Source organism: Rhinolophus hipposideros, assembly GCF_964194185.1.
Source record: "Rhinolophus hipposideros genome assembly, chromosome: 18".
Classification (NCBI taxonomy): domain Eukaryota; kingdom Metazoa; phylum Chordata; class Mammalia; order Chiroptera; family Rhinolophidae; genus Rhinolophus; species Rhinolophus hipposideros.
In genome coordinates, this window is record NC_138064.1 from 23929830 (window position 1) to 23952114 (window position 22285).

The window sequence follows — 22285 nt, forward strand, 5'->3', positions numbered from 1 at the left end:
ATATTTGTATATAATGTATATATAATTGCAACATAATAATATTATATATATTTTTATATGGTGACGTGAGATAGGGATTATAGTCTATATATTGATATATTGATAATAGACCATAATCCCTATCACACACCACCACTTAGAATTTCTGTCAAAAGTCAAACTGAAATTTAAAAGAGTATAGCTGAATTTTTTTTGACCTCTGAGTAAGCAAACTTCTTACACAAAACAGGCCTACCACTAGCTACTTATGATACCTATCCACTTAAGAAAATGTTGATAAATTTGAATACAATAAAACAAAATCTTGTTTATTACAATATACATTCATTAAACTAACAAAAATATTTCAAATTTAGAAGACATTTGCAAAAATGATTTAAATTAAGAACAAATAAATAATTTTTAGGAATCAATAAGAAAAGAGTAAAGAAAAGAGCCAAAAAGCTTGAACTGGTATTTCACAAAAGAGGAAACACATGACATTAAACAGTGTGATATTATTAGTGTTAAAGATGACAGCCTCTGCCAAATCTTACCTACATTGCTAGTGAATGTATGCATTGGTACAACTTTGGGAAACAAAAGTTGCATATAAGGAAATCCTCCTCCAAATATAGCCATGCCCATGACCCATAGCAAGCATGTCCAATAATGCAGTTTTTTAAAAGAACATAAAACTAATCATCCCAAATGTCCATTGACATTGATTTAAAAAGGCATGCTCATATAAATAATATTTAGCAGTAGAAATTAAATAACTTCAACTACACATGGAAAGAACTTCAGCTACAATATGACTAAATCGTAGTAACAATGTTAAGCTGAAAAAGCAAAAAGCAAACAAAATGTTGTTTATGGCATGCACATGGTAACCCAGGATTCAGAATAGTGCTCAGCTTTGTGAATGAGAAAGTGGGATACTCTAGGAAAAGAGCACAGAGGCACATGTAAGTTATTGAAAATACTCTACCCTTCGGAGTCACCAATTGGTACACAGGTGTTGTATTATACATAATATTATGTATTACATGACATAAGCAAACCAACTAGTAATAGACTGGAAGAAAATATTGCAACATATCTAACAAAAGGTAAATATTCACTGTATAATATATAAGGAAATACATGAAAATTTCATGTTCTAACTATTCATGGTTTTTATAAGATGGTGGGGTATTACTTTTTTATACATTTCTACTATATGCATTGTATTACTTTAAGAAATTTTTTCTAATACTCATTTAAGTGAAAGTATCACTTATATTATGTGAAGAGTTTATAAGATAATAAAAGACAACCCAATGAAAAAGAGGGACAAGGTGTTGAAGACGCAGTTCACAGAAGAGGTCACACTTCTGCTATAATCCTACAGAAATATACTCAACCTACTAGTAAACAGGGATGTGATTTTACAATAATAGCATGATGCGCTTTTTCATTATTATTAAATAAATCTCATAAAGTTTTTGGATTTACAAATAAATGAACACTTAAATCTGCTATAATGGAAACCATTCAGAGAGTAATATGATGCTATAGCGAATCTTTTTCCTTCTAGAAGAGTAGCCTTCAAAATATGCACATGTTCACATAAATGCTCTTGAAATGATGCACTATGATACTTATATTTTTGTAATAGTGACACTAGAAATAGTTTTAAAGTACATGAAGATAAGTGGTTTATTAAATCATAGAATTTACACCCTATGTAATACATTCTCTTATAAATTATGCCATGACCCTCTTCGTGCTGACACAGAAAGATCCCTTAGACATTTTTAAATCTAAAAATGAACACAAATAAATTAACAAGATGTACAACAATCCCATTTATGTTAAAAATGTGTGTAATAAAATTCATATGTGTATATTCCTATGTGTAAATATACAAAAAATAAAATCTTCGATGATTACATATTATATCTTATTACCAGTTCTTACCTCTGGGACAAGGGGGGGTGAAGAGACATACTCCAAATATGTATGCCCTGTTTCAGTTCTTTCATAGCATATAAATAGACATGCATGATTATATAACTGGCTGCATTACTTGCCTTTGTAGCTTTCCCCAAGGTAGATTGCATTAATGTGCACACTGCATGCAGTAGCCTCAGAAGCAGTGGGCATTTATTTCAGCTGACCCAGCAATTAGGCACGAGTGTTCCTGGGTAGCAAACACTGTGGGTCAAGTCAGAAGACAGGGGGAGCCTGGCTCCTATTTGCAGATTGTTTAGTCAGAGAGAAACATAGAAACTCTTGGTAGAACCTCAAAAACAGCCTGATCAACATCTCCCAGTAAAGAAGAAAGCAGGAATCTCTCAAACTTATTTACTGACAAAATATGTTTATCTAATTACTCAGAAGTTTTGATTAATAAAAATGTTTAAATGATATAGTACATGGCACTCTGGATTATATTAACTGCAGATCACATCTGGGAGAATATCTTAATAAAAATTATAATTTACAAAGTTTGCTTTTTATAACACAGAGTTGATAAAATAAAAATAAGAAATATACATTATAGAATCTGGAATTTATAATTAAAATATGTTTACATTAAGATGTTAACATTTTTATTTTATAGTTTTATTCTTGATAAGAATTTAATATTTTTCAATAAAATATTTGAGATTTTACAGTTTTTATAAAATAACAATATCTTTTATTCAATAAAATTCTAAGAATGAGAAACCAAAAAAGTCCTAATTTTAAAAAACATCAATCATGTATCACCACATGCTTATTTTTCAGGTTAAACTTTTTCCGGGATGTTTCTGACTTCAGAGTGTTAGCCTGCGGTGGAGATGGAACAGTGGGGTGGATTTTGGATTGCATAGGTAATGAAGACACTATTTAATATGGTTCTGGTGAGAGTGGTAACCTTCAGTTCTGTATATTTTACTTATTTATTTTATTAATGCATTGATATCTGTGGATGCTACAGTGGTATATTTGGAAATCTGGCATCTTGCACACTGTTTACTGGTTTAATTCTTCTATATTTCAAAATTTCAATTAACAAAATAATTGACAAGTGTCTAGATATCCTTATTTTCTCATCAATTTCTCATGTAATTTAGTAAATTCTCAGTTATTTGGAAATCAGGCTCAACAAATTCCATTTGTCTCTGCCCTAGAGAGGGAGCCAAAGAGGATTTTAGCATTTGTGATAAAGTCTGTCACATCTATGTACTTATTTTAAGCGTGCAACCTAGAAACCTTACCCTCTGTATAAACCTTACCCTCTGTATATGTATATATTCATATCATCAGCAATCACTATTATCATCCTCATAGCTAATTTTTATTTACTATATACTAATAGCCCTTGTGCTAAGATTTTTACCCCAGTCATCTTAATTCTCACAAATCTATGACATTGTTAATAATCCTATTTTAGAGACAGGGAATCTAAGGCTTCAAGAGGTTAAATGATTAGACCAAAGTCCTATAGTTGTGAACTGACAGAGCTGGGATTGGAACCCATGCTTTAAACGTTTTCTATATAGCCTCTTTGTGGAAATTTTAAAGGCTTGATTTTTATAAGCAAACAAAACTGGTGTACAACTAAAGATGAAAGGGAGACTTGTCACCAAAAAAGCTCGATATGTTCAGAAAAATCATCTGGTGTTCCAGACACAGCCAGCTGTCAGAAGGGATTACTGGTCAGTAAACTAGATCATGAATTTGCCTTTATGAGGACTGAAATTCGAAAGAAATATTCACTTCTTAAGTTCTCATTTCAGTTACCACATGACCAATTCTTTGTTAAAAATAGACCCTTTCACAAAAAGTAATTTTTGGGGTGGCCAGTTAGCTCAGTTGATTAGAGCGAGGTGCTGAGCAACAGGGTTGTGGGTTCAATCCCCACATGGGCCACTGTGAGCTGTGCTCTCCTTTAAAAGAAAAAAAAGGAAATTCTTGATTCAAAAGAAATATTACTATGTGTATTGAAGCAAACTTTTATTTAGTGAATATTTTATATGTAAAAATATTCAAATTAAAAGTGAATGCAAATTGTCAGCACACTTTTGGTAAGCATCTAAAGACTGTACTAACATTTTTGTTAAAAAAAAAAAAAGCAACACAATTGTGTTCCTTGGCTTTCTAATGAAAGATATACTTAATATTAATATGTTACATTTAAGGAGAAAACCAGAATTCAATAATTGCAAAAATTAAAGAGTTTCTTGAACAATTTCTGAAGACTTGTGAGAATTTTACAGTGAAAATAGTAGGATATTATTGGTTTGCTTTAACCCCCAAAATCTAAGTTAGCCTTGCCTGTTCAAAACTGTGGTACATCCCTAATTAATTTATTCCCTTCCCATGTTTCCATGAAGATGCATACTCTCTGAGCATGCATCTGAGAAGAGAGAAAAAATAGAGAAAAGTAATATATGTTTGTGAGAAGCATTCAAGGCACATCATGATTCAAACAAAAGCATAAGAAAGTTCAATGGCAGAGATTTTTACTGCTCTGAGCTCAAAGCATTATGTTATGGAAAGTTGAATATCTAAAAAATCCTGCTGACCTCATGGTAATCCAGCTCCTATGTTGTTTAACACAAAGCAGCACCGTGGTGGGGAACAACACAACAATATTGTGAGCACTTTACTAGCTTTTAGAATTTGATTGTTTTAAAAATATTCCTTAAAGTAAAATGTACCTTGAGTTGATGTTGCAAAAGGACTTTATACAGGAACCTACCCCTGTACTCTGGTGATGCCCCTGTATCTATATTCCTATGCTACATATTCCCACATCCTTGAGAATTTTAGTAGAGTTAAATCAAACTTACCACAGTTTTTAACTGGGTCAATATATTTACAAGACATTCCTCATGCATGAGTCTTGAGGATAATTCACTTTATGAAAAATGGCAGTTGTTTGTGTTTTAGAATTTGCTACAAATACATACAGATGAATCATAATTTATGATATTATATGAAAAGTATGATATTATATGAAAAGTTTATATTATATGAAAAGTTTATATGATATTATATGAAAAGTTCATATATTTATATGAAAAGTTTGAGACTCTATATATATATATATATATACATATATATATGAAACATAAATTTTCTGTTTATAAGTACCTAGTGGAATGTCTTCATTTCATGCTAAGCTGTCTTCTTACTATTATTCTACCTGTGATCAAAATTTTGTTTTACTTTTTCAATTCTACAGAAAAAGCTAACATAATCAAGCATCCTCCAGTTGCCATTCTGCCTCTTGGGACCGGTAATGATCTAGCAAGATGTCTGCGATGGGGAGGAGGTAAAACAGCCTCAACAATAATGAAAATCTAAGAAAAAACAACAAACAAACAAAAAAACAAAAAACAAAATACAGTGCAGAACACCCTGCGCACATAGACCCAGCATTTTTTTTTTTTACTAAATGGCAACTGCCATGTGCTTTTAGCAAATATAATTGTTGGCAAATATATAGTATATAATTTTGAACACAAACATGGGGTAGAGAAACAAATAATGGACCAAGAGTTAGACTGTGAGTGTTGGGCTTTAATCTGATACTAATTATAGACTTGATGGGGCAAGCAAGCTTCCAGACCTTTCTGGTTTGGGGGTTTCTAATGTGAGAAATGACATGACCATAGATTAACTCTAATGTTCAGATTTTTAATCTCTGAGTTGTGTGGTAAAATCAAAAACAAAAGAAAAATGTAAGTGCTAATGAATGACTTGTCCAGGAATGAACACATATTTTGAGACCCACTTTACATCAGACAGTGTTTTCTGCACTTGGGATGCAGGGTTAAGAATAGAAAATATAGGCTTGTATGCAAAAGGGTCTTAAATTCTAGTGGCACATAAAGTCATATATTAAATTGTGAGACTTCCTACTAACAAGTAAGCAGATAAAATAACATACTGAAAGGCCTCACCGAGGAAATTACAAGATGACAGCGAAATCCATAACGGATGGATAATGAGAGCCTATGGAACTGGGAGTGGACTTTATATGCAGAGGTTACAAGTTCAAAGGCTCAGAGATACGATGGCACTTGATACACTCAAGGAACTCAAAATGGAATAGTGTGGATGGAACAGTATGAATAGGGGAGAATATTTCAAGATGAGGTCTTGAAATATTTTGAAGTATCATTAATATACTTAACTGAAAATACCAAAGGAAAGAATACCAGATTTTGCTAAAGCAGCAAGAATTGAATCCTAAATATTTTTAGCATCTAAACTCACTTAGAGATGTTTGAAAAGTGTCTACTGAGTGTGAAACAGAAGCCCTTGGGGAGCTTGTTAAAAATGTAGTGACCTGTGAAGACTCCAAATATGCCAAACAGAAATCTCTGGGGGTGGGACCTGGGCAGATGATTTAAAAAAAAAAAAAAAAAAAACTCCCTAAGTAACTCTAATTTACAAAAAAATTTAAGAAGAATTGTTTCATGAGTCTCTGGCCAACTGGTGAAACCTGAGCTGTATATATGTGTATGTGTGTAACACAGAGTTGGAGACTAAGTTAAAAACTTGGCATATGCTTTGTGATTTTCAGTAAGGATATAATTTAGTAAAATAATATTATAAAATATTAAGTTAAATTTCAGAATCAAAAGTGAGATGACAAATAGATAGCAAGATGCATAGATAGGTACATGGATAGAACCAATTGCTTTTGAGATGCTTATATTTGCCAGGGCTTATATTTGTGTATGGATTCAAAAAGAGGGAATCATGCATGTGGCTTCTAGTTGTATTCCTCAGGAAAATATTTTTGATGTTTGAAAATTAAGGAATTTATTTTTGTTTCGAACTAACAAATGGCTTAAATCTAAAAATTGATGCATAAGTTCCATTTTGAGCATAGCAAATGATTTTCTTATTAAAATGTTTTACAGATATCAGTGGCCAAAGACACGTGAATTATAGTGTATGTCAAAGTATATATTAATGACAAACTATGAGTGCTTAGCATGTGTTGGCACTGTTCTAAGTGCTACATACAGAGTGAGGAAAGAAAATAAAATGTCTCCTACCCTTTTGGAGATTCCATTTTCATTGATTACCGAAGCAATAAATCAATGAACAATGAAATACGAAATTGCAAAATAAGGTCAACGCTATGAACCAAAAAGAGTATTCTTTAGAGAAAAACAGAAGGGAGAAGGCTAGATGGTTAAGAAGGCCTCTCTGAGGAAGTAACATTTAAGCTGGATGTAGAACATGAGAAAGGAGAAATAGCTCCTGTATCAAAAGGACTGAATGAAGGCTGATGTGACTATTTAAGTTGTCATGGGGTAGTAGATGGGTAAAGATTGAGGGGGGTGAATACTATGAGATTGGAAAGATAATCATGAGCCAGACGATACAGGGGCTTGGTGGTCATAATAAGAATTTTGTTTAATTGAACCTGAAGAAACTTTGAAAGAGTTGCAAAAACAGCATGACACAATGACATTTATGTTTTGAAAAATAGATGAATTGGGGGATGTAAAATTAACTGTTAAGAAAATGCAGAAATGTGGAGAATTACAGTTTTCCAAATGAGAACTTTATTAAAGAATGAAAGGATTGGTCTAGGGTGGTGGTTATGCGAATGAGACAAGTAGGCAGACTGGAGTACATTTTGAGGGATAGACTGAGAAAACCTCACAGTGGATTGGATAGGCGCTTTAGAGAAAGCAAGGTAGCAAGGGGGACTGAAAGATGCCAAAGTTCAGCAATTAGGAAAATGGAGATGGGATAGAGTTTACCAATTAAAAAAAAAAAAAAAAAAAAAAAAAAAAAAAAAAAAAAAAAAAAGCACTGGAGTGAGATTATTTCTTGAAAGAGGTGAAACTGAGCAAGTTGTTTAACAACTGTGTGCTTCAGATTCCTCATTAGAATTTGAAGATCATAACAGTGCCTGACTCACAAGTTCTTATGTCAAACTATTAAATTGTTTTCCCAGTGTCTGTGGTGAACACTTTATATAACTCTAGTAATTATCATTATGTGAAACATTCAGAAAAGAAAGTGCTTTATTTAACCAAAAATCATTTGATTCACCTAAGTTCATATAATACATTGACTTGAAGCTCTTTTTTTATAAAAATACTTTTCCGTATTTTGGAATATGTAACACTGTAGTATGATAGGCCGTCCTAGGGCATTTGAAAAATATGTAATTTATATTCTCTTTGTAATTTTTCTGGCAATTATCAGTATAACAAAAATTTGAAGATTATTACAAGAAAAAACATTTTGTAAAGAGTAAGGGGGTAAGAGACAGAATTGTAGATTGAAAACTCTTACAAGTACTTGTTTTTGCTTTTCTTTATGTTATTTTCATTTCTAAAAATTTCTCTAATTCTAGGTAAATTCAGTCATTATAATAACATCATATCATTAAATAGAATATAAATATTAATTATGTTTTCATTTTGTTTCTTAGCCTAGAGTGATTATAGACTTTAAATAAAAATAATGAAAGCAAAATAGCACCATTCTTTTCTGGAAAGAAGCTTTTACTTGCATATTTAGTGATTTAATTTATTTTTCTTTTTTGTTTAATATGATATTCTTCAGTGCAGGAATCCTATTTATAGTTATGGATCATTATTTAACAAGCTCAAGCATAGATAAATATAGAAAAGTAGAGCATAGATATTTGTAAGGTAGGGGATTAGAGTTTGGAATTCTTTATGTTTGTGAAAAGTTCACCTAGTTCTAAAATATAGATGTTGTGATGCTCAAAATAGGTCTATTTACTGCCCATCTTCACATTTTTAGTTGCCTAGCAGTCTGATTGATGCCAGTCTTTCTCATATTTATTCATGAAAAGTTTGAGACTCTGTATAGTGGTAAAGATTCGAAGTTAAATGACCTTACTAGAATCTAGCTATGGTCATTAATTTTTACTAAATTCATTTCTATTATGTTCTTTGCTGGTCAGTTGCTGTTCCCACATTTTTCTAGTGTTCGGTTGGAACTTGCTATAATTAACCTAAACTGTAGGTGAGGACAAACTCAATATTTGATTTAAATCATTGTTATTTACTCATACTTCTGTTGAGTGTGTATGTATGTATATGTATATATGTATATATACATATATAGTACTATACTTTCATATAGCATATTATAGTATATTATACTATACTGTATTATATAAATACATGTAAATTCATTTATGTCTAAAAATTGATTTATTTTCAAATGAGTAGAGTTTAGAAAATAAGTGAATATATTTAACTTTTTTTATTCAATTCACTAGAGAAATATATATGAAATTTATTTGGGAGGTTATTTTTTCTGTTTAAAAACAATTTAAAAATTAAGAGTTTAAAAATTGAGAAGAAAGGTTGAATTAAGAAACATCTGAAAGATAAGTAAGTTTAGTAATCATAGTCTGGTAGCTTAAAAAATTCAATGTTTTGTCACTGAATGCAATTATATGCAATTATGAATGTTCATAGTTTTTTATTTATGCTATAACTATGATGACAGCCATTGAAATATTTGACACTTTTACCATTTACATCTGTGTAATCATTGTTTACTCTTTGCTGTATGAGTTAAATAGTGCATAATTATTTTTTAAACCTATGTATGATGAGAAGTGAGGGTAGTCTCCAAAATACGTATCCCTAGATTCTGACTGCCTAGACCTCTAATAATTCATTGAACAAATATACCATAAATGTGATTTATTAGTCTTTAGAGAATTTTCTCGTATTGCAGTGTCTATTCTGTTTTCTTTTAACCCAGTTAGTTTTCCCATTGTTATGTGTGCTAACATATCTATTGAGAACTCATAGCCTCTGGCATTTACTTGTTCAACAAATACATTATTAAAATGTAGACTAAAGTTGAACATAGAAAAAAAATCTATGAAAATATTGTTCCAACTCAAAGTATCATTTCAAGAGAGAGTGTGTATGAATGTAAAGAGAGATATATTATTTAAATTAGTTCAGTATTTCAAATTCTGATGTAATTGTTATCATCAGTATCATATTGAAAATTTTCTATTCTTATGCCTCATGTACTAAGACATTTTATGCATTTTCTCTTTTATTCTCCTTTAATTCTCAAAACAAAACTAAGTTTGGTAGAGGAAAAAACTGTTGAGCGAGATTAAAAGCAAATGCTTAAGAAAGTAATATAGTCAGGATTAGGCTACAGTCTTAAATATAATGTTATATACCTATAGAAACCTTTAAGAAAAAGTATATTAAAAAATAAAGTCTTTTCAGGATATCTTGATATCTGTAATAGATTCATTAAAATGTGGATTTGCATTTACTCTAAGGCAGATCTAGTATAAAAGATCTTATAATGAGAAAGATGCAAATAACTATATGTAGTGTACTAATTCTAAGATAGAGCTAGTTGTGAGACCTATGTTCTGTGGTACTGCATGGAATCCATTGTTTTGAGGGTGAAGGTTCTGGAAGTAAGTGCTATCAAATATAAAAGCTGCAGAGGGAATAGAAGCAAACCTGCCAAAATAAAGGGGATACTCTGGATAGATAGAATAAGAAATGATATGGCACAAAATTAGAGAGTGAAGGACTTTCTACCTAAATTAAAAGTTGTTTTTTATAACTAGAAGGAGAGCATGAGAATAAGAGAGTGATGGAAATAGACAAATGTAAAATGGCATGCAGGAGTTTTACCTCAACACCTGGGTATAGGGTGTGGCCTTTCTAAGAGATGGTTCATAGGAGAAAAATCTAGAAGCAGATAATTAATTACATTTTGAATATGTTGATATAAAGTTTGTGGGGGTTTGCAGTGGAGATGTTTATTTGACAGTTGGCTCTACTGAAAATTTGTGCCACAGGAGAGAAATATGAGTTGCAAATTAAAGCTAAAAGTAAAATATTGATATGAGTGAATGATTCACCTCTTATATTAGAATTTGCTTTAAATGCATTAATTAGTTTTAGAATGCTACACACGCATACACAAACTCAAACACATGTAAATACAGCTTTTGTATTTGGTTATACATTTTTCTCAAGATACTTTTTTTCCGTTAGGTTATGAAGGTGAGAACCTGATGAAAATCCTAAAAGACATTGAAAACAGCACAGAAATCATGTTGGACAGGTGGAAGTTTGAAGTTATACCTAATGACAAAGATGAGAAGGGAGACCCAGTGCCTTACAGTATCATCAATAATTACTTTTCCATTGGCGTGGTAAGATATTCCAGTAAATGTTATTTTTTCACCGGTTCTGAATAATCACTGTCTGACAACTCTTACACTATGAAGGTTTACTGATTATAAATAATTTATTTTATCTTTGTGTCAGCAAAACACCTCTTTAAATGGGCAAAGATTATGACTTTAAAGTCCGAGTATCAACAATAAATAATTTTTATGTGTTAAACAAAGGAAAGAAACTATATATTTTTTGTAATTGGGTTGACTATTTGTGTTACTAAAATGAAGATTAGAATGGTTTATGATAATGGTTTAATTACAAGTTTAGAGTATAAGCTAAAGTTCCACATTAGTAAAAATGTGAAAACAATCAAATTTACCTTATTTTGAGATCTATATTATAAAATCATCATAATCTATTAGGTTTTTACATGTAGACATGTTTAAATTTATGGTTAGGTCTCAAGTCTAAGAAAAATACTGCTACTATTCTCAAGTGGTTAATAAGTCAAAGGGCTAACTTTTCATTTAATTTCTTGAAAATCTTAGACTGTAAGTAAAATATCACTTGGCAATTGAGAGTTAATAAAATTTTAATCCTTAAGGAATATAACTATATATATATATATATATATATATATATATATATATATATATATATAACTATATATATATATAACTATATATATAACTATATATATATAGTTATATATATATATATATATATATATATATATATATATATGGTTAGATATTAGTTATCTAACCAGCAAATTTTGAAGTTTAAAATGTATATTATCTACAGCATTGCATTCCATTTTATATGCCACTCAATAATTTCTTGTCATTTCATATTCTATTACGTGCACCTGTGCACATACATGCACACACACACACACACACACACCACACATAGACTATAAAAATCATTGGTTGAGTCTACGAACTTAGGAATCAACCTACTTTAGGTAAGTAAGAGTCCTTTAGCAAATTTTATATTCTGATCATTCACTTATCTGTACCATGATAGTTATTTTTTCTCCCTCATAGTTATAAATAATATGATTATACATTTAAAGAACCTCAAATAATGGTGTATAATGAAGGCTAAATATACAATCATTGCTAATATTATGACCATTATTATTATTTGTAAGAAAAATGTAAGGCATCTTGATCCATAAAAGTCCTCCTATTTATATTTGATATGAATATGAACACTATTTTAAACAACTTTATTGGCGTATAACTTATATACAGCCTAACTCACTCATTTTAAGTGAACCTTTTAAGGATTTTAATAAATATTCAATTTTAGAGCATTTTCATTACCAAAACGTGAAACTTCATGCTGATTTGTAGTCGATTCTTGCTCCTTTCATCAGCTCCAAGCAGTATCTAATCTTTCTGCCTCAAAGGTTTGCCTTTGATGGATGTTTCATGTAAAAGAAATTATATAATACATAGTCTTTCACATATGGTATCTTTCCCTTCACATGTTTCTGAGGTTCACCCATATGAACTGTGAGAATACTGTATTCCTTTTCATTGCTGAGTAGTATCCCATTGTATGAATATGTCACATATTTTCATCTATTCACCAGTTGAGGAACATTTAAAGTATTTCCAGCCTTTGGATATTATGAATAGTGACACTATTTTGAGTCGTTTTAATGATATTGTTTGTTTTGGTACTTTTTAACTCAGAATTTCTATTTGATTCTCTTTTTATAATTTCTGTATCTTTAATCACTATTTTCTATTTGAAGTTGTTATGCTTTCCTTTTTTCTTTAAACACGGTTTACTTTAGTTCTTTTTACATGTTTATAATAGTTGTTTTGAAGTACTTGCCTGGTAAGTCCTACATTTGGAGACCATCACAGAATTTGATAACATTTGCGCCCCTTCAGAGGTTTCGTTTCTTTTTTTCCAAAGTACATGCCACACTTTCCTATTCACCTGCGTGTCTGACAATATTTAGTTGGAAACTAGAGATTTGATTTTATATACTCTATTGTAACAACTCGGGGTCCTCCCATAGGGGTTATGATTGATCCTCTGTTTGTTTAGTGACTAGCCTACCCTAATTATGTAGAGCATTTCTCCCCTGTGGTGTAGGAATACTGATGTCTCAGTTTTGTTTTGTTTTGTTTTAATTCTTGTTTTTATTTTAATTCTGGCTTCCTAGAAATCATCATTTTCTTAGCATGATTTTCAGAGATTGCGTTCAAACACCTTCAGCCAGTAAGTCTTCAGCACTCTGCTCTTGGATCTGTGTGTTCACTGGGGAGCACATGCAAACTTTAGGCAATCAGTAATTGATGTAGCTTTTAGTATCTGCTAGCCCTTCTTTTGTCTCTTCTGGCCATATATAAGTCCTCTCATTTAGCCAAGGATACATAAATAATTAAGGCCCTTTTTGGTCTTTTCTGAACATGTGTGCAGTCTTAAATATGCATATGGCCTTTCAGACAGCCAGGGATATGTGGAAATTTATCAAGGCCTATTATGGATGTCTCATTCCAAGATCTCCTGTTGAATTTCTGGCTAATTGGCTGGTGAGTTACTTCCCGTAATCAGTTTTGCAAACACTGGTGAGCTCTTACACTGGTATTCCTTATTGATTTACCACAGAGGTCACTACTGTTTTAGATAACTCTCTGAGCCCTAGAATTTTCCGTGCTTGTCTTCCAATTCAAGTCAACTCCACTGACAGTAAACTTGCTTGCTTTCATAGCTTGCCCCACATTGGTAGAACTACAGGACTAATAAAGTTGGAGGATAAAGGAGAGCTCATGGCTGAAACATTACAGATTTTTACTGTTGTTATCTTTTTCCTTAATAAACACTCCCCAATTTGTTAGATACCATTGGTCAATTTCCAAATTTTTGTTGTGTTCCTCAATAGAGGATAATTCCTGTCCCACCACAAGAGACATTTGGCAATGTTTGGACAATCATTTGGTGGCTGAGAGGGTATGGCTACTGGAAATTAATGGATAGAAAGTAGGGATGCTACTGAATAATCCCAGTGCATAAAACAACTCCCCAAACAAATGAGAAAGAATTGCACAGCTCAACATAACACTGATGTTGAGAAACCCTGATATCAATTAACAGAAATATTAAACATAAAATTCAACATGTTAGAAGAGGAGAAACAGCAAAACCCCAAAGACATGAGAAGGGAACTTATAATAGAAATAAACAGGAAATGCAGCAGAGAATAACAACAAAATAGAGAATGTTATTGAAAACAAAAGCTGGATTACTGAAAAGTTAATCAAATATATTAAAAAATTAATTTTACAAAAATATTGTTCAGAGAATTCCAAATAAACAATATAGAGTGAAAAAAGACAAAAACAAACAAACAAACAAACAAAAAACAACGACAACCCATAAACACAAAAAGTAATATCTCAACTGCAAATATATGAGGACTTAATATGGAAGTGTAGCAAAATTAAGAAATATAAAATCAACCTAAAATTCCACACTATTTCATTATTTGAGCTATAATCAATGAATTTATTTAAAAAAATAAAAATTAAAAGTATCTAGGAATTAATAAATAATAAACAAGACCTACATATAGGAAATGTCAAAACTCTCTACAGAGACATAAAATATCAAAATAAATTGAGACATATTTTATTTTTGTGGGCTAGCTTAATATTTGCAAATTAATTTATATATTTAACTTATAATCAAAATTAGAATTGGATTTTATGACAAACTAGAAAAACTTATTGAAAAATATATATAACTAAATAGGTAAGTTGATTTTAATAAAATAATAGAAGAACTGTCTTACCAAATTAGACAAGTAAGTAAATTGGATAGCTATAATAGGATGGTGCTATGAAAGAAGAGATGAAAGAATCAGTGGAGAAGTAGAGAGACACATATTGAAACTCAGTATAGGGGTGGCAAAAATACTCATTAGAGAAATGACAGATTTCTAAGGAAGAGAAAATTTTGTTAGAACTCTACCTTACATTTTATAGGTAATTACTACATATGTTAAAGTACTAAATTTGAAATACAAAGCTTAGGGCCTAATAAAATAATATGTAGTAGAATACATTTATGATTTTGAGGTAAAACAGAACTAATTAAACAAGTTAGATTTGGATTAAGTTTTCTTTCTAACGGTCCTATTTCGTTTGATTTGGAACCTCTTTCACCTAGTAACATGGGAAATAGAGATGTGAAGAGAAGAGAGCATTTTCTCTGAAATTTTTTCATGTGTTTCAGCAAGACAAAGGCTCCACACTCTGGGTCACAATCAGGGCAATAGACCTTACAGAGATTTCAAGTTTTGTCTGTCACTCAGCAAATCCACTATCTACTCCGCAACTTGTATTCCTCTACTCCAGTCAGTGAATACAAAAAATAATGAAATAGGGTGAATCATCTATGTCAAGCTATTCCTGAATATGTAAGAAGTAGTAGAGTTGGAGCATTGAAAGGATGAGGAGAACATTTCATCATTTTGCTGTCACCAGAATGAGAAAGCTTAAAATGACACACAATTTGTAGTTAAAATTATCTCTAGGGACCCAATTGCCAACTAGTTATAATATGATCTCAAAGTTTGACTATTTCCAGTATAGTTTTTATTATTTTAACTTGTCATTTATATACTGACTGTAAGTGCTCTATACTTTACATAGCTCTTACTTCAATTTTTTAGAAAACCTGTATTGATCAGAAGTATATAGATAAATATCATCTTCTACACATTATGATGTACTCCTTGTATTAGTCAGAGTGTGTTGACTGCTGGAACAAATGACCCCAAAATATCGGTGGTCTGGCAACAATTAAAAATTAGTTCTTCCCTCACGGGATCAGACAGCATGGGTTGACATTGGTGAGAAGCTCTGCTCTGCATTATCGGTCAGTGATGCAGGATCTCTTCATTCTGTGAATTCACCCTCCTGCAGATATACAGAGCGCTCTCAATTCAACAATTGAGTGACAAAAAAAAAAAAAAAGTGGAGTATTGGAGTGAGGTTTTTTTCTATGGACCAGGTCTGAAAGATGTTCACCTATAACCCATTGGCCATATCTCGATCACTTGGCTGTACGTAATTTTAAGGAAGCTGGAAAAGGAATTCTATCTGCCCAAGAAGCAAAGGTTAATTGGTAAATATGTAGCCAGATTCTTCTAATTCCTTCTTTGTGATACTTTTCAATTATAGCCCAAACAATTGGAAGTGATCCTGAAATCATAATTAACTCTGAAAACATATTTTTCTACAGTGGTGGCCCTTCAATAAAAGTATATTTAACACCTACTACCCTATGTGCCAGATTTGTTTGAGGATTGGCAGTGAGCAAGATAGAAGAAGTGAAGTGTCTCTAATCAGTAAGCTTCTGTTATAGTGAGTTGAGAGAGTATTGGCATGAGAGGCTGAATGACTGGACTTTAGAAGCATAGATTATAGAAATTACTTTAAAAAAATGGTACATCTTATTTTTATTCTGATTTTGAACTTTAAGATAACAATAGATAATCTCAAACATCCTAGGAAGAAAACTGTCCACCCACTGCATTGCCACCACATACTCCATTAAGTTTATTCTAATAGTTGATTCTTCATTCATATATTTAATAAACAGAAAAACTAAGTATTATTTGTTTTTTCTTTTTGGTCATAATCTAGAGTTAAAAGAATGAATTAAGAGATAGATCACCTCATTGTTAGAGCTTGGAGTTTAGTGGGACAGAGAAGCATTAAAAAATAGGCACAAGTACTTTTTTTTTTTTTTTCAATTATGATAAGTGCTGTGAACGAAAGCAAAAAGTTACCATGAGGTAGAATAAGAGACAAGATCTCTTAGTCAGGGAAGGCCTATGTAAGAAGATGTGTGTAATAGAATAAAAAGAGGCTCATGCCAAGACACATCATAATTAACATGCCAAAGATTAAAGACAAAGAGAGAATCTTAAAATCAGCAAGAGAAAAGCACTTAGTTGCCTATAAGGGAGCTCCCATAAGACTGTCAGCTTATTTCTCAACAGAAACTTTTCAGGCCAGAAGGAATTGGGCAGGAAATATTCAAAGCAATGAAAAGCAAGGACTACAACCAAAATTACCCTACCCAACAAAGCTATCATTTAGAATCAAAGGACAGATAACGAGCTTCCCATACAAGAAAAAAACTAAAGGAGTTCATCACAATCAAACCAGTATTACAAGAAATGTTAGAGGGACTTCTTTAAGAAGAAGATGAAGAAGAAAACAAAGAAGATCAAGCATCTGAATAATAAAATAGCAATAACTACATATCTATCAATAAGTACTTGAAGTGTAAATGGATTAAATACTGCATTCAAAAGATAGAGTGGCTGAATGGATAAGAAGTTCCTTACATATGTTGCCTACAAGAAACTCTCTTCAGATGGAAAGGCACACACAAACTGAAAGTAAGGGACAGAAACATATTTGATGGAAAAAAAAGAAAAATAGCTGAGGTAGAAATACCTATAGTAGTCAAAATAAACTTTAAATCAAAGGCTATAACAAGAAACAAAGAAGGACCCAGTGATCCCATTTCTGGATATTTATCCAAAGAAACCACAACACAACTTCAAGGTGAACCTATGCTTCCCTATGTTCAGTGCAACATTGTTTATAATGGCCAAGATGTGGAGGAAGCCTAGGTTTCCATCAATGGAAAAATAGATAAAGAGGAGGTGGTACATAAATACAATGAAATATTGTTCAGCCATGATGGAACTGAGTTCTTGCCATCTGCAGCAGCACGGATGGCCCTGGAGGGTTTTGTGCTGAATGGAGTGTCAGACAGAGAAAGGTGAAATGTTATTTTATTTATATGTGGAATCTAAGAAACAAAATAAACAAACAAAACAGAAACAAACTCACAGAGAACATTTTGATGGTTGCCAGATAAGAGAGGGATTGGGGGTGAGTAAGAAAGGGGTAGGGATTCACATGTTTAAATTGGTTGCTACATACCGTTTCCTCGAAAATAAGACCTAGCTGGATCATCAACTCTAATGTGTCTTTTGGAGCAAAAATGAATATAAGCCCGGGTCTTATATAATATCATATATCATATTATAGTAGTATGTTATAGTAAAATAAGATCCGGACTTATATTCATTTTTGCTCCAAAAGACACATTAGAGCTGATGGTCCGGCTAGGTCTTATTTTCAGGGAAACAGGGTAGTAGTTATGGGGATGTAGGGCATAGTATGAGGAATATAGTCAATAATATTGTAATAACCGTATGGTGTCAGATGGGAACTAATTTATTGGGATGATAGATGGGAGGGGAATTGGGGCACAGGGTGAAAAAGGTGAAGGCATTAAGTACAAATTGATAGTTAAAAATAATCATGGGAATGTAAAGTGTAGGGAATATAGCCAATAATATGGTATTAACTATGCACAGTGCCAGGTGGGTACTAGTCAGGAAGATCACTTCTTAAATTATATAAATGTCTATTCACTATGCTTTACACCTGATATTAATATAAAATATTGAATGTCTAAAAAAATGTTTAAAAAGAATAGACGTAAGTGAGCTACATACCAAAGAGATGGCAAGAGCATACTAAGTAGGTCTAACAGTACATGAAAAGCTTGAGGTGGGAAAAAGCATGGTGTGTTCAAAGACCTGCTAGATCAGTGTGTCTGGAACATAAAGAAGGTGGGAATGAATGACAAAAAGCAGTTGTGGAGGTGGCTGATGTCATATCTTAAAGACTCTTGGAAGCCAAGGTGTGGTGCTTATCTTTTAAGAGAAGCAATTGAATGAGTCAGTAACTATAGTCAAATGAAGTAGTTCAATTTATGTACAGCAGGAGCTCTTCTATCAGATGTGATAGTTGGACATTAATTGAAAGATAAAACAAGTGTCATAAAAATGATACATGCAACTTTGAATATTTCATTTTAACCTAAAACCTATAACTGCAATTGAATTGGCCAATCTTCTCTTATAGGCCCAGCTAATGTCATTTCTTTGAATGTGGGTCACCAACTGGGGTTCTACAAAGTCTTGTGTAAATCACATTCCATAATAAACCATCTATGATTTCCATTTTTAGTTTCTTTTAAGTGGAATAAAAACTCAAAAGACACTTGTGAAGCAATCTGAGTATGAAATCATTCTTTTTTTACAATAGTTTTAAAAAATTCTTTTATAATGATCTCTCTTACATCTAATTCTATAGCAAAGAATATATAATTCCATAGCAGTCTCAGCATTACATTTATATCAAATATTCCCAAATCTTTATTTCCATATAAAACATAGACTCTTTATTTTTGTAATCATAGTTCTCCATTTACATAATATGCAATTAAATTATATAATTGTAATATAAAGTAAAAGTGGCATAAACAGTGTTTGGAAAGCACACAAATACACCTCAAATTGTAGAAGTATAATACAAATGTGCTGGTTTACTAGACAGTAGTAGAGAGGGGCTGGAACTGAGTCACAGGGTTGCTTCAGTATCCAGTCTGGATGTTGGTGGGCCTCCTGCAAGGGCAAGGGTGGGCATGTCTCCCTCTGGTCCCTAAGCAGGCAAGACCACTCCCTGACCATTGCTGAAAAGGACCGGAATGAGGTTACAGGGCATCTTCAAGATTCAGAGTCACACTGCATTTGAAGAAGCAGTGACCCTTCCAGTCTTCACTGACCTTTTGCAATAGAGAAATATCCTATCAGTCAGCCAGCTAAGGATCCTCAGATTCTCTCAGAACTTCTCCATCCGCAACTCTTGTTCCCTCTGGGGGGCCAGGGTACGTCCTGTGGGAAAGTGAGGGCTGAGAAGTTATTAAGATTGAATTTTGTTTTGTTTTGTTTTTAATTTCAGGTATACAAACCAATGTAATCGTTAGACATTTATCATTTATATCCTTCACAAAGCGATAACCTCCCTCCCCTAATCTACTACCCTTCTAACATCGCATACAGTTACATTTCCCGTTTATTCCTAATGCTGTACTCTGCTTCTTGTAACTATATATATATATGTATACACACACACACACACACACACACACACACACACACACACACACATACACACACACAGAAAAATAGATTAACAGAACACATTATACAATTAGATTAAGAAATATAGAGATGGAATTTAACATTTGTTAGATACTGAAATTTCAAATCATTGGATAAGGATGAAGTGCAAATAAATTTAATGACAGAATTGGTTACTCCTTAAACAAAATAAATTTATATTTTCTATATCCAGGTTAATTATATATGTATATGTGTATATATACATACATATATAGTGTCTGTGTATATACATATATGTGTGTATATACATATATACGTATACACACACACACACACACACACACACACAGGTATATAAAATAATAGTTGACATTCATCATTGTTCAGCGTCATTCTTTCTTCACATCCTGCAAATCCTGGTTAGGTCCTGAGTGTTTTGCCTAGGGTAGTACCTGAAGTACTCAAATTTGTGTGCCTCCCTCCAATCTTGCAAAGTTGAGCTGGCTGACTGCAAGGTTCAGGAAGTGTTAGCAAAGGCTTGCCTCCCCTGCAGGAAGGGATGCAGTCTACATGGGGCTGGGGTGGGGTGAGGTGGGGGGCAAGTTTGGGGGCTTGCACTGGAAGCCAGCCTTGCTGTGGGGGAGAGGAGAGGCACACAAAACATTGGCTCTTGGGTCAGTTGTGGCAGTGTTCTCAGGTGACGCAGCTTATGGACAGGCCCCCTGATGAGTCCATGAAGTGGTTTGCAGGATCCACTCCCCTTCATTGAGCTCCAACCTCTTCCTGCTGAGTTCTCGCCTCTCTCACCTGCTCCCACTTTTCTCCTAACCACTCAGCTGTGTGATAATCAGTATTCTGGGTGAAGCAAGAGAGAAGCGGCCTCTTGGGCATGTCCTGCAAGGCTTGGGAAGCTGAATGCTCATTCACTCTCTTAGTCAGAGGAATTTCAGGCTGAGGGGGTTCTCTCCTGGCACTGAGCTGTGCTACCCTCGGGAAGGAGTGATCACACAAAGTGAAAGTATTCATCTTACCCTCTTCAATGCACCTATTTGCGAATTTTTTGCTCCAAGGGTATGGTGGAACTTCTCTGCTGGACTCCTTTACTCCCACAAAGGTACTCTCATGGGTGAGTGGTTGTTAAAATGGATGTTCTATTGGAAGGCTAATGGCTGAGAATTCCTATTTCGTCATCTTGTTGATGTCACTCTCCAAGAATACTTTTTTAACAGAAAGAAATACACGGGCAATCAACTTGAAGATATATAACCACAGCTATGGAAAACATTTAAAGAATTATGAGTATATAGTTTGCCCCTTTATGCCAATACACTTTATAGTGTAGAAGAAGTGGAGTATTTTATTTAATCCAAATATAAATAGCTGAAATCTGCTCATGAGAAAGGAGTAGCAAATTTAAGCTAGCAGTTCTCAAACTTAAGCGTGTATCATAATCTCCTGAATGGCTTGTTAAAAAGTAAGTTGATGATTCTCAGACCCAGATGTTCTATTTCAGTAGTCTGAGATGAGGTCCAAGAATTTATACTTCTAACAACCTCCCAGGCAACCGCAGTATTGCTTATTCAGGATCATACTTTGAGAATAGTTCTAAGTATATAGCCAAAGCAAAAAATGTGAAAATGTAGTAAAAGAACTACTCTCACGCGGGATGTCAGGTGGGGTCTCTGCTCCCGCTCCCCACATAAGAATGCAGGACATGGTGTGGCCAAAAAGGAACACCCACGGAGCCATAGGTAGGGGAGTCATATCACTATATTCTCGCTGGCGGCCGGGTTGGAGACACAGGAAACAGGAGCCATACGATCCGCAACCCTCACTCAGCTGCTTGCAGGCTCAGCCACCATCTTCTTGCTAAGCCCTCATTTTTCTGCTAGTGTAGCCACAGCAGTTATATTAGTGGCCAATGGCTCACTGGTTACAGCTGACAGCCAACTAGCACTGCTGATGGCCATCCAATCACAGTTTATGGCCATTTGCTACCTGAGCCAGCACCTTTCCATGTGAGTCCGAGAGCCTGGAAATTGCACTCCTAGCTCTGTCCCCACAATTACTAAAATGGGTGTCATTTCAAAAGATCTTTCACAGCACAAAT

At 33.1% G+C, this 22285-nt stretch overlaps 1 protein-coding gene across 7 annotated transcripts in view; it reads left to right on the plus strand.

The window, feature by feature from the left end:
- Positions 1–22285, plus strand: part of DGKB (diacylglycerol kinase beta) — a 416933-nt gene that overhangs the window by 324578 nt on the left and 70070 nt on the right. For all 7 annotated transcript variants that reach the window (XM_081080246.1, XM_081080244.1, XM_081080245.1 and 4 more), the window contains 3 exons: positions 2755–2840; positions 5201–5290; positions 11019–11179. In XM_081080246.1, the coding sequence (XP_080936372.1) occupies positions 2755–2840; positions 5201–5290; positions 11019–11179 (337 nt within the window). The remainder of the gene's footprint in view (positions 1–2754; positions 2841–5200; positions 5291–11018; positions 11180–22285) is intronic.